Below are 13681 nucleotides of genomic sequence, written 5' to 3'. Positions count from 1 at the left end.
ACGACGACGGCCTTACCAGCGGTGACCGGCACGCGGCGTGGGGACGGTCTTTCGGGATCACTCGCGCGGGGTTCACGCGTGCTACCGCGGCGGTCGAGTTCACGCGTGGCACTACGGCCGCGGAGAGCCGCGAGCGAGCGCGAGCGAGGTTGACGAGCGCGCGGCCACCCTCCTCCCGCCGCTCTTGGTCCGCGTCTCCTCTTCTCCTTCTTCGGTGCGTTCTCCACCTCTTCTTCCTTCTCCACCTTCGCCGGCTCCTACTCTCACTGCTTCGCCTCTCTCTTCCTCATGTTCTCTACCCCTAGTGAGATATTGATTTCCCTTAGCTGACTCCCACGAGGGCAGGCGGCAGGCAACCAGGTACGGCTACCGTGCCACGAGTAGACAGCTTCCGACAATCAGGAAGAAACCATCGTATGCACTTGGTTGATCTATATTGAGCGGACGTAGCGTATCGTCCATTTTCGCTCTCCCATTTGCCGATGGGACTCGCGTGCTTTCAATTCCACTCGATTCGGTGCAGGGGCACTTTTCCAAAAGTCCGCCACGTGCTTCGTGCGCTCGCGCTATTGTTTCTCAAGATTTCCCATTTGAATCATTAATGGTAGGAAAATGGTCGAAAATGGGCTGGTCGCCACACGAGTAAACTCTATAGATATAATTGGCCTTTTAATCTGTGTGTAATTTAAATAATTAAACATCAGTAGTTAGATAAATTATTATTTATCATCCGTATTATTGTACACATATGGGGATTACGCATTAAAATAGCATATAGTTGTCATAGATTATCTGGTATTTTATTCCTGACTATTGCTTTTTAAAAATTTCATTCTACAACAGACAGCCTCGCGTTTAAAATTCAGCTCACTGTTCATCCGAGAATATTAGTTTCTTCCCAACTACACTTCGCCGCCTCGTGAGTAAACGCTCTCGCGTAGCTGTTGTTTGATAATCTGTAGATGTTTCGACAAAGTTTCGCGAAGTGCGCGGCCATGTTGGTGCCTGCGCATTGCCGGCGCCGACGAATTCGCGAGTGACATGAAACTTTTTTATTTACCGCGTTCGTGCTTACACACAGAGACAGACAAAGGGGTGAATGGAGAAGGGGGTGGCTCGGTCGTGCGGAAGGAACCGTTTCCCCTACTCGAAGTCTACCTACCTACCTCGTATATAATCGCTGAACCCCCAACCCCCACCCTCACTGCCGCCGCCGCCGCCACCACCGCCGCCCGCCTGCCGCTTTCCAGCAAAGTTTTCCGGAGATCCTGGAAACTGCGAGAAACGACGAGGGTGAAGAGGGGTCGCGCGCGCCCGACGGAGGGGAGAAGCGACGATCGCTCACCACCCCCGTGCAACTCTCGCTAGCATCCCTTTTCAGCGGATTCTAACCTAGTAACGAGTTTTGCTCTGTCGGTAACGCCAGGACGCGTGCCAGCTATAAACGTGTCGCGTGCTGCGCTGACGGAAGGGATGAATAAAGTGGAGCACGACGCGAGATACGATTGCCGCGAGATGACTTGTCGTAATCGCGCGTAACCTGCGGTCTAGTTGACGGAGATGTGCGGGACGTGACAACGTGTAAATCGCGCGGATAGTTTGGCGCATCGCGAGGTTTAATCAAGACGCTTGAGGTATGAATTATTCGCCTGTATTAGAAGTGTAACGCTTAAGTCGGTCGGATGACGGTGAATAAAGATTTTTTTTTCACGCACCGCACACGTACACCATATGTCGTGCATTGCTTAAGTTGACGCGGTTGTGCTCCCGTGTGTCACATGTGCTGATATTCGCTTGAGTAATTCGAGAACCGGTTGTGCGAACGAGTCTCGGAAATATTGTATTTCGCACGTTCGGCATGCAACAGATTTTGTTTCCTCTTTGTGCTCTGTAAGTTTTTAACAACGCGAAATAGACGCTCCTTGTGTTTGAACATTTGTACTTTTCAATATTGCACACGTCATTGAAATCGAAAGAACTCTACTCCACTAATTTTTTTAGTTATCCCCGATAACTCTGGTTACACACTTTATAAGTTCTCTCTTTTTAAGAAATTGAGATATACGAGTAACGAGCTGCTATAGCGGGTATAGAGCTATTTGGACGTTCGATGGAGCATGGGCGAACACGATATTTATGCTGGAGTAAGCCAGGTCAGCTGATCGTCTGCTGGCCCGACTATATAACGATGTTTGTTGTGAGAGTATCAACGCTTTTGATTATCGGGATTCCGTGCGCGCAGACTCAATGCGAGATTAATCCTCCGCGAGGGAACCCCTTTCACTACGAACTTGCCAATACCAATCCGTCGCATTGCACGTTCGAAAGTTTCGCGAGCGTCGAAAACTTTTGCGCCTCTCCTCTAACCGAGTGAATTCTGTCGGAAACCAAAAACTCTAATCTACACCGCACGATCAACTGCCAGTTTGACGTAAAAAAAAGCAATTGTGAATTGAAGTGATTTGGTCAATTTAAACCTCAGTAATCGACATAATTAAGAGTTATTATTATACAAATCTACACTTTATTTTATTTACATTTAATGTAGCTTAATTTCTATGGTAAAGTTTACTTGGTTTTTTTCACGATTTTTTCAATATTTTTTATCATGCTTTTATAAGATATTTTATGTGTTTATAATATATTTACATAAAAAGACTATCGTTTGTCAGTTTACATCTTTAATGTAAATAACAGTAATATATATTGCGTAATTTTAAATAGCTTAAAAAATATTCTTATGTCAAATAAAGTCAAATAAATTCACATTCACATGTAGATCTGTAAACAGGATGACTGTCATATCGGATTTTCTATATTATTTTGCCACATTGTTTTGCCTCAAGCTTTCATTGCATTTACGATTCACGACGCCGCGACGTCTATTTTATTCGCGCGGGCATACTGCGAAAGGAGCCCTCGCTCCTTGCAGTCTCGCGTATGAGACGCATCGTAAACAATGTTCCGACTGCATAGTAGCGCATGTGACGCCGGCTCGATGCACGGCCAAGCAGAGAGGTACTAATTAAGCCGACTCCCGCGGTGTAATTCCGCGTTGTCGGCATTGTGCTTCGAATTCCACCAAGTGGCTGTGTTGGCCGGGCGCTTTTGGAGTATCCCGCGGAGCATGGTCCGAAGCCTTTCAACCCCGATTCCATGGCGTGTGCGTCTCGTTCTCGACATCGTCGTCGACGTCATTGTTGACGTTCACGTCGTAATCCTCGCCATTTTCTGTTATTTTTCGACGTAGAATCTCAGAAGAGCGCAGGTTTGCAGCTTAATTCCATGTCGTTTCGGACCTTTTTACGTAAACGCCAACATATCATCTCGGATAAACTTGGTATTTTGTTCTATCGCGATTCTTTTGTTCTCTCTTCATATTGTGCGTCATTTAATAATATGCACAATAGCGCGTATTACGAAAAGGAGTGCCGTTAATTAAATATGAAACCCCCAACATTTTTTATTTATGTTGAAAAATTTAGGAATAACATGCGCGTAAGCTTTTGCGTCACAAATGTAAGTAACTGCAGTTTTAATGAACGATGCGAATGGAAATAAAAGTAATCTCTCCATCGCGTTATATTAATGTCTTGTGAAAGAAGTTATTATTTATCAACAGATCAAGCTTATGCATTTATATTGATCCAGAAATTACATTTCGTTTAGCATTGTTTGAAATTGTTGCATACACGGAACTAGTGCTATTGACTTTACACTTGATATTTGATATTTGAATACACTTTAAATTTGATATTTAAAATTTCCATTGGTATTTACGTGTGTGTGTGTGTGTTAATAGAATATATTTTAAAAATGATATATATATATATATATATATATATATATATATAATACAAATAAAACTTGAATCGCACGATAAAAAATTAACTGTTGAGCTTATAAAATAATGTATCTGTTTACTAAAAATAGCAATGACGATGAAAATGACAAGTAGCATTCTATTCTTGCGAAAGCTATTTTGAATACAAGTTACATTTCTCTTCTTATTCCGTTTTGGTCCAGCTTACGATAACAGGCTGTAATAGGAGATGATAAGAGGAATGTAAACTTAATTATCCATACGTCAGGTCGATTGAGTATTTTTATCGAGGTTGATGGCTTAAGTTAATGTTTTTTTTATGTTTTTTGGGTCGTAGAACAAGAATCTGTAAATAGTTTTTTTGTAAACCGATACAATAAAAAGTTATTAACAATTATTTGTTTAAATTGCTCTAGCGATCAAACTATACATCCTATAAAAAATGAACTGGAGAAAATTTGTTCTTTTCTTCACGACAAACAAATGGCGTTTGAATTTTTCCAAAATCTTGATTATTGACGGAAATATGTCAATTTTTCGGTAATTACTGACTACGCGTCGCGGAGTACCCTAGGCGTGCGCGCTCGAGCTCAATTGTACCACGAAACAAGTTTAGACTAACTTGTCTAAACAAGTTCAGAGTTTCAATTGTTTTAACGATACAATTGAGCGCGAGCGCGCACGCTTAGGGCTTAGGGTACTCCGCGACGCGTAGGCAGTACCTAATTACCGAAAAATTGACATATTTCTGTCAATAATCAAGATTTTGGAAAAATTCAAACGCCATTTTGTTCGTCGTGAAAAGAGGAACAAATTTTCTCCATTTTTATAGGATGTATAGTTTGATCGCTGGGCAATTTAAACAAATAAATTGTTAATAACTTTTTGTTGCATCGACTTACAAAAAAATTATTTACAGATTCTATGACCCAAAAAACATTAACTTAAGCCATCAACCTCGATAAAAATGCTCAATCGACCTGGCGTATGGACTATAATGCGACAAAAATAAAATTTGAATTTAAATAATGTATTTTCGTTCCAGCTGTACATTTATGACATTTGAATGTATAAATAAAACGTACTCTTTTGTTATATTATTGCATCAGATAAAAATAATATCACATTTAAATAATTTTGTAATAACTTGACTTGATAACTTTTGATAACTTGGTGGCATAACTTGAAACACTGGCAGATTCTAATAGGCGGCGGCGGGGGGGGAGGGGGTTTAAGGTTAAAACCCCAAATAAAAGATATCAGTTTTTTGGGATCTATTTGAAAAAAATCTCAGAAAAAAATGTACTAAACGTTAAAGCAGGGTCAAAAGTTTCACCATAAGTTCTCGTTGATCCTGCAGTAAAAGCTAAGCGTACAAAAAAAATATTAAATCAAATAATTTTGCTAAAACTCCTCCCATTATCGACGTCAGAATCCGCTAGTGACTTGAAAAGAGTTTAACGTCTGGATCGATTCGAAGAAGAAATAGTACGCCAGTGTGGAAATTTTTATGGAAGACAAGTTTTGTAATTCTTTCGGAATTTTGTACTATTACATTTGTAAAGCAGTCACTAGACCGGATACTCGTGACGAAAGTTGGAATCGCGTCGTTGAATCGACACATTTCTTTATGAGCTTATTCAACCATCAGTCCCCCTTTTTTATAGTTTCTATTTCTTTTCTCCATCTCGCCTTCTATATCCGACGAATGTCGCTTCAGAAGTTCGAAATGTCGGAACTTCACCGGAGCGCAATCTTCCGTGTCGTATACTCCGCCGTAGCGATGGGGAGTATGAATCTGTCATAGTCATCCGCATCTTCTGGACGGTTCGCGCGAGCAGATCTCTGTTTTCAACAACAATATGCTCGCACGCGCGCTCGTTTATCACGAGCGGAATATTTTTACGGTGGCTTTTTGCTGCCAAACATGCGAATGGAAAGTCCGAGTCATTAAAGTCTTTGTTTACCGGAAGAACTGACGTCTCGGAATGAGCGATAGCGACGATATCTCAAGTTACGGTATCCGCCCGGTAGTCGTCGTCGTGCTGACTCTCGGCGAAAAGACTCGAGATCGTCGAGAAGTTGCGGATGCCGGGACAGACGAATGGGAAGTAACGGGGAGCCAATCGTGCGGCTATAATAGCCACGCAAAACTAGTCGGAGAAGTATTGGCGCGGAGCATCGGATGCCCGATCGACCGGGACTCTAAGTTTGCGTCTACATAGTCAAGGGAAAATACGTTAAAAAAACGGAAAAGAAAAGACAGAATCGGAAATCATCTCGGAAGTATCTCCCGTTATTTGTGATCAATCAATGATCACATTCCAACGATTTAATTTTATAAATGATGAAACAACGGAGGTCACACGAATAAAAATAAATCATACGCTCGGAAAACAAGAGAAAAAACATTTGTTCCGAAAAGTATACATATATATATATAAAATAAAAAGCACATTTCGTACGCGAATAATCCTTTATTTTCATATTACCTTTTGGTTTTATTGATTTGTTCGTAAACGAATTTGTCATCGTTTTCATTGTAGCTATCGATAATCTAGCCGTATGAATGCACACAGAATTGAAATATAATACAATTTATGGTTGATTTATGATTTTTGTAATATACATTACAAGATAAAAAAGTATGTAAACAGAATCACACATAACTGGACAACTGGATATATTTTATCACGCTAATGTGTTATTTGTGCACAGATAGAATAAATAATATAATAAATATATTTGTGCATCAATTTTTATAGCATTTGCTATAAATTAGCATAGTAGGATGACTAAATTTACAATATATTGGAGCAGTCATATGACTAGTAGTATTCAATCTGACAGTTTTCTAAACTGAAAATTTTATTTAATATACTATTTAAGATGTGTTTATTTTGAAAACGCAGACATTTAAGTTATTATAAGTTTTTATCGATGAAAGGTTCGACTGAGACGATGATTTCGATAACCGTTCTCAGTCTCAGCCTCTTACTCTCAAACTTTCAGCATCGGCGTCAGCCCATCGCGGCGGCGAGAGTGGGGAAGTTTACGTCGTAAACTTCGGGACTTAAGGGTGGAATTATAGTTCGGCGAAGCGAGCGCTGCGCTACGCAGTTGTTACCACGACGAGCGCTTTAAAAGTTGGTCCCGGCTCTTCGTGTCGGTACGAGGGGAGCAGGGAAGTAGATTCCGGGAGAATGGGGAGCGCGGGACGATGTGAAAGGAGCGAGAAGGGGGTGGAGACGCGGTTAAGTTGCCAGGAAACTTTGGTAAAACTGAAAAGTTAATTTCGTCGTGTTAAATTACTCGAGCGCCCGGGCATTAAACTTGCAAAAGTTGGTCGGATGACTGAAATACGTATCCTCCCTCTTCTCTTCTTCTTTTCCTTATCCCCCTTTTTTTCCTCGTTGCTTTTGCTTTTGCTAACTGTTCAACATTGCTAACTGTTCTAAGACGCGAAAGGATAGTGATTTGATTGCTTGCTCTGGATTGAAACATTGCACAAGGAGAAAGGAAACACTATACAATAAAATACAATCATTTAATACTAAATTCAAATTCGTTAATTTACGACCGATATATTTCCAGTATATTTTAATATATTCGAAATATATTCTAGACTAAATTTGTTTTTCTTTATATCAGCCTTTGAATGGCCATAATATTGTATAATTGCCTAATTAATTAATATTCTATTATTGTCTGTACGTCAGTTATATGAATATTAGTGCTCCACACACACATTAAATACATTTATTTTATATACTATAAAGTTGTGTTGAATTACTCTATGTAATTTTACCGTGATACTCTAGGTTATTAAACATATACATGATATTATATAACTCTTTTGAAAAATCAATAGTATTTAAATTATAAACGCGATATAAAAAAATAATTTTGCAGAAATAAAATTTAATTTGGATACATTTTAAGTAATAATAACATTCTAATTAAAGACAATCAAATTTTAATTAAAAATAATAAAATTTTAATTTTAAGTAAATTTTGTACTGTTTAAGATGTTCTTAATTTGTAGATAAGTTGAAATGATGTTGCAAATTTGCAAATAATAACTTTTTATGTTTGTGCTAAGCAAGAACCAATTTCAAGTTGGTCGATAAGTTTACAGAAAAGTTTGTTTGTTAGCTTGAAAACATCTTTTATATCTATCTTTTATAAAACCTTTATTTAATATAAAAGTTTCGTGTGTTTAAATACTTATTAAAATGGACTGTTACAAAGTGGCATGTATTGTAAAATCTGCCACTTTGTAAGCGAATCCATTGCAGATGTGATCGATCACACTTTATTTAATTCTCGGGTCGCGTTCCAATTCGGTTGAATTTCACAAGAGTACGATCGTAACAGGCTATGCACGTTTATGGCAAATCGATTGAGAAGAAATAGGAAGTAGCGGAAAGAGTTGAGATATCGCTTTGCAAAAATCTACTTATTCGTATAATTTATTGCAGATACAGTGAATTTTTTATTCAAAGATCGTAGATAATTTATGAATTTATCAATACCTGAATTGGAATGTAGGATCATGCAACGCTAATGTAATCAGATATGCGAGTCTTCTAAAATCACGAAAATGGGTTTTAGCAATAAGACCGTAAGAGATCGAACTAAAAAACGCCGATTACAAATCATAATTATACAATAAAGCCTTGATTTTTAAATAATTGTGATTTATTTTTGACAAGTTTCTTATTAGAGATTTATTAATTGCTAATATATCTATGTAATATTAAAAATTATAAAGTAAATTAAGATTTACATTGTAAGATTAACATAAAAAACTCGTAAAGAACATAAAGCAATTTATTAGATATGCACGCAAGATCCTGATATAACACTGACTTCGATATGATACATTTTTTAGAAATTTTTTATTTATTATAAACATTGCCGGTTTCATCAAGGCCGACTAATTAGAGTTATATGCATGCATTATGGCTGAATGCGTTTAATCGATCGATATGAGCGGTCGTTGCGACTCGGTGATCAAAGCCGGTAATATTTGCAGCGTATCTACTGTGCATTGCGTCAAAATTAATCTCAACATATTCATTGCATTCATTCCATATAACTGTGATATCCTATTATATATTCTTTATACGTATTAAAAGAATGATTGAAATAGAAATCATGTAGGCACACACACACATCGCCCGAAATATTTCCGCAGTCATAAATTATGTTACATCGATAGTAAGTGAATCGATTATACATATACTCAAGATGCGATGTGTTCGTTGTTCCTGAGGAGTTGATTTTATATAACTGGAGATTACATGCGCGGAAAGATATATAAATGGGTGCGGTTTTGTAACAAAGTTGCGTATAAAGGACGAGGAACAATCTAATTAAAAGTTGTAGACTTTTGCGCTGTTACCACATGTGTGACGAACGATTTTGATATAGCCTTAGTTAAAAAGACATCCTCGCTTTTTTCGCTGACGATTTGGTCGGTAAGGTCACGGTCGTAATCCTCGTCGACACGTACACGTGTTTGCATCTTGCAGCCAGCGAAGCGTCGTATACGTATATTCATATACGTGTGCATGTGTGCGCGCACGCGATGAGGCGCGTGCGTAAACCCGCGAGGGAGAACAAACTTTCGCGACGGCTAGGGGTGAGCTAACACATCCCCGCATACGCGAGGTCGGCGCGGAGATGTGTTCCGCGCGTGGATTCCACGGAACTTATGCGAGTCGGTTCTGAAAAGATTCTTTTTCACGAATCTCTATCAAATATTGTACTTTCGAGAATTAAAAATGTAAACTTCAACAAAATTTACTTAGACCCATCATATATCTGAAAAGAATATTAAAAATATTAAAGATTCAAGGAATAAGAAAATATAGAAACGTAGCTTGAAATAAGTGGGAATATTTATGTGATTTAATTGTGTAGCTATATATTGATAATTTATTGATATTTGTGTAGGTGATTTCGATCACATCTATTCTCATATAATAATGATAAACATTATAAGTCTCTTCACCGGTATATTTTCAGATTCTGTAAAACGGTCGACAATTTCGTAGCTTATCTAACAACCACGAAAGTCCGGACATCCGATGTTTGGATAATCTGAGTTTGGATGTAGTGGAAATCACGGCCGCGATTGTGTAGTGGTGAGAGCATGCGCGCCCCGGAGCTCTGTCTCCCTTTCGAGTCGGTCGCCCGTCCTTGTCTCGGAAAACTTTCCGGTGATGAGCTTTGTTGGTCGTTTCCCCAGCAGGACGGAAAAGTTAAATGCGAAAGTTTTATCCGATATCCAGTGCCTCTGCGCGCCCGGAAAAAGGTATCTACGCACATGGCCATCGTTCGGCTTGGCCGTGCGATTACACAGCAGCGTATTTGTTTTATAATATTCGCAATACTTATATAAATAAAATTCGTACAGTGATGTAGTTTTCGCGATGCAAGATATTAATATAATATAATTTTGATTTAAAACAGTGCATTTTTGCCAAATATTTCCCTTTACGGAACAAAGAGTAATAACGTGGATTCACCTCGGGATTCACTGGATTCCGGATTGTAAAAAAAAGGGCAATAAATCCCAAGTTATATGAGTTTCGCGGAAATAATTGCAGATAATAATGCTAGATTTTTGTTTAATTATTCGGCACATGAAAAATGTTTTACGTGAAATTCGAGGAAACCAGATTCACCTTTTGTACTAGCGACTAAATATATGTATAACCGGATTGGTGCGAGTAAGTGAAGTGCGGATTTATCTGTTAACAGAATGGCGTCGAAGAAAACAAGACAGAATCACTCGATACAGCATCTGCTCGAGTTACCCTCGAACCGGGAGTCGAAATTATTGCGGTTTCCCGTGAAGGAGCACACCCAACTGCCGCCGTCCATGCCAACCCCTCGCCAAGTTCCGGTGACCGTGTTGCATCCCTCTCCGAAAAAGGTAAGTGGAACACGAATAATCCGCGGATAATCCGCGACAATCGCAGGAGCATGCAATCTCTTTGAAATTCGCACGTATAATTCGTGAACATAGACAGGCGACATTGTCACGTCTGAGACGACATCGACGATGTTCTAAAACCGTACAAATGATCGAACTTAATAATAGAACGTCGAAGAAAAAGATCGCCCTACTTTTTAAGAGCGACATGATTATTACTCCGCGCGGAGAATAATCGTTGAGGCATTAGCTCGTCGAGCATATCGAGTTAAATTAAAAAATATTAAGTGATCCTCGCCAAAGAATTTCTTCGTGCGATGCTGTGAGATATCTTTTACGCGTCATCGGAGAAGAACCGATCCATTTTTTATTATCTCTCGTAATTTTTCATATTGCGAGATTATTTATATGCATAAGGTAGAAAATGTCTGTTAATTATAACAGTAATAGTATTTAAGGAATCTTAACAAAATTAGAATTATAGAAAAAGGAATTAATTTTATCGCGATTTTAGTCATTTTGAATTATTATTGAATTATTCGCGCATAGAAGAATACTAATATTATTTATAATCTTATTCTTGGATTTCTCTATTTTGCACCTAAACTACTAGAAGACTATTAGAAAGTTGCGATGAGTTGTGCGAAACGAGGCCGCAACGTAAAAAGATGAGATCTGCGAGGAACGTAAAACGAAACGATTGTAACGGCATAAACCGCTGACGTTTCACATTGTCACGGTAGCTTTTTTTATCGATCATTTCGTACGTGGTGGGACATTGTTATTACTCGTATAAATGTCGACGCAAGCTTGAATCCGTGACGCACAGCGGAAGAGATAATTTTCAGCTTTATCACTGCCATATTGGGGGTCTTGTATATATCTTTGTTAAAAGTGCTTTTTAATCTTATATGATAAATTGAGCCGAAATTAAATCTGTTATAGAGAAAAATAAATAAACAAAATTCTTGCATCTATATAATATCTTTATCTATTTTTTTAAAATAAATTATTTTTAACTAAATTTTTTTTAAACCGTAATCTAAATTAATAAAACGCTATTTATTATACACTGATGATAAAATTTACGTATTATTTTGCAAGGAAGAAAAATAGGATAAATTATTTAAAGAAGATTAGAAAATTTATTTATTGATATCAAAATGTAACTAAACATTAAAAAAAGATATTCAATATTATTATTACATTCTCTCTGAGTTGTAGTTTATTATACAAATATATATAAACAATAATTTTATTATCTTCACTCACAATCAGATTTGTAACAAATAGCTATATTTATATTTAATATATTTAATATATTTTTTTATATTTTTAAATTTATAAATTTCTGTGTTAACATTATGTGATTTAATATAACTGTTACCAGAATTGAATTATCTTCGTATATCTACAAAATATCTGAAATTGAATATTCCAGTTCAATTTTGAATTTTGCACGTCAGTATTAGAACATTATAATTATTATCTTACTATGGTTTATATACTTATAGCTAAGAGGTCGATGAGTTATATTATATATAAATCTTTAGATTTACATATCACAACTTTTATATCTCCTTATTAATAATAATGATGTATTTGCATTATTTGTGTTAGACAGCTATCTGATTTTTCAGAATAGAGATAGAATGTAAATATCATTATCTCAAATGATTACCGACTTCACTTGCTATATTATTATCGGCCGATAAACGAGATATTCTTAGTTATTCTATGCTGACTGAGCTGAGAACATTTCTCGACTACGTTTCAATCGATAAGCCGAAGGCTGTTGTCGACGAAGTAGAGCTCTTCTTTAGCGTCATGGGATCGGTACAATTATGAAAAATGTTAAACGTTTATTTTATTTGCAAAAACAAAAATGATTTTGAGAATTTCTTTAAATTTTATATATAGTTTACCATACATATTTAAATTACAAACAAAAATAAATTGTATTTTAAATTATTATTGATTAAATTCGATATTATAAGGATTTTGTTCATAAATAAGTAATAAATGTTTATTTTGTACAATATATATTTGAATTACTATATATATAATGGAACACATATAAATGACACTGATGCGCAGAACATTGAACATAATTGCGAGAGGTCTTCCGCGAAAATAGGGATGGGTGCTTTACGGGCGTATAATTTGCTATTGAAATCCTGTGAATGGAGGAACGGCAGAAGCGTCTTGAGCATACGCAAGGTGTTGGGCGGGGACTGGATTTATGATAATTGCATAAATCAGAGCTTTCCTCCACAATAATCATAATCTATTGGGATAGTTGCGCGAAGTTAGCTATTTAGCCGTCGGCAAGGATCAGGGGGAGGAGATCGAGGGGTTGCTCTGCCCGGTTCTGAATAAGATAAAGCCGTTGCTAAGATTGAACCAAGGAGGGAAACCATTCTTGCTACAAATCATTGTAGATGCCATGCATTGCTTGGATAAAAATAAGTAATTTTAACAGTGTGTGTAGAACTATTTAAAGTATAATTAAAATTGAAGGCAACTGTCATGAAAATATGTAGTAGTAGAGACAGTTCTCTCTATATAGGAGAAAGAAAACAAACATAAATAGATTTTTGAAGATCAATAAGAAGTCGTAGAAGCGACGAAGTTAACAGGTAGTGGAACAGAGGGTGCCACCAGCAATTTTCTGGAGTTTGGGGATGGTTTCTTGTTTGAGCTTTAAGGACGTTCTCTCGTCCTTATACTAGAGGAAATCGATTTTCTTAGGATTTTCTTGAAACTGTGAATATACGTTAATTTAGGTATGCTTTATGCGTGGTATAAATTTTAGTACCTCTTCCGGGATAAAAAATAAAAATACTGAGCCTCAAAAAGTTTCAAAAATAAATTTAAAATTTAATTTTTTTTTAGTTTTGGCATTTTTTCCT

The 13681-nt window shown here is 37.2% G+C and overlaps 1 protein-coding gene across 4 annotated transcripts in view; it reads left to right on the top strand.

The window, feature by feature from the left end:
- Positions 1-13681, top strand: part of LOC143895660 (uncharacterized) — a 281499-nt gene that overhangs the window by 868 nt on the left and 266950 nt on the right. The window contains exons 1-2 of one of the 4 annotated variants that reach the window (XM_077402959.1): positions 836-1634; positions 10595-10769. In XM_077402959.1, coding sequence (XP_077259085.1) covers positions 10596-10769 — 174 coding nt within the window. In that variant the 5' untranslated portion in view covers positions 836-1634; position 10595. Of the gene's footprint in view, positions 1-835; positions 1635-9877; positions 10146-10594; positions 10770-13681 lie in introns of those variants that run through there. The other 3 variants (XM_077402955.1, XM_077402970.1, XM_077402963.1) reach the window with 3 other exon arrangements.

This window comes from Temnothorax americanus, unplaced genomic scaffold (assembly GCF_048541705.1).
Source record: "Temnothorax americanus isolate GAGA-0224 unplaced genomic scaffold, ASM4854170v1 Scaffold1, whole genome shotgun sequence".
In the NCBI taxonomy this organism is placed as follows: Eukaryota; Metazoa; Arthropoda; class Insecta; order Hymenoptera; family Formicidae; genus Temnothorax; species Temnothorax americanus.
Note: the sequence above shows the minus strand (reverse complement) of the source record. Positions and strands in the feature narration are given on the sequence as shown.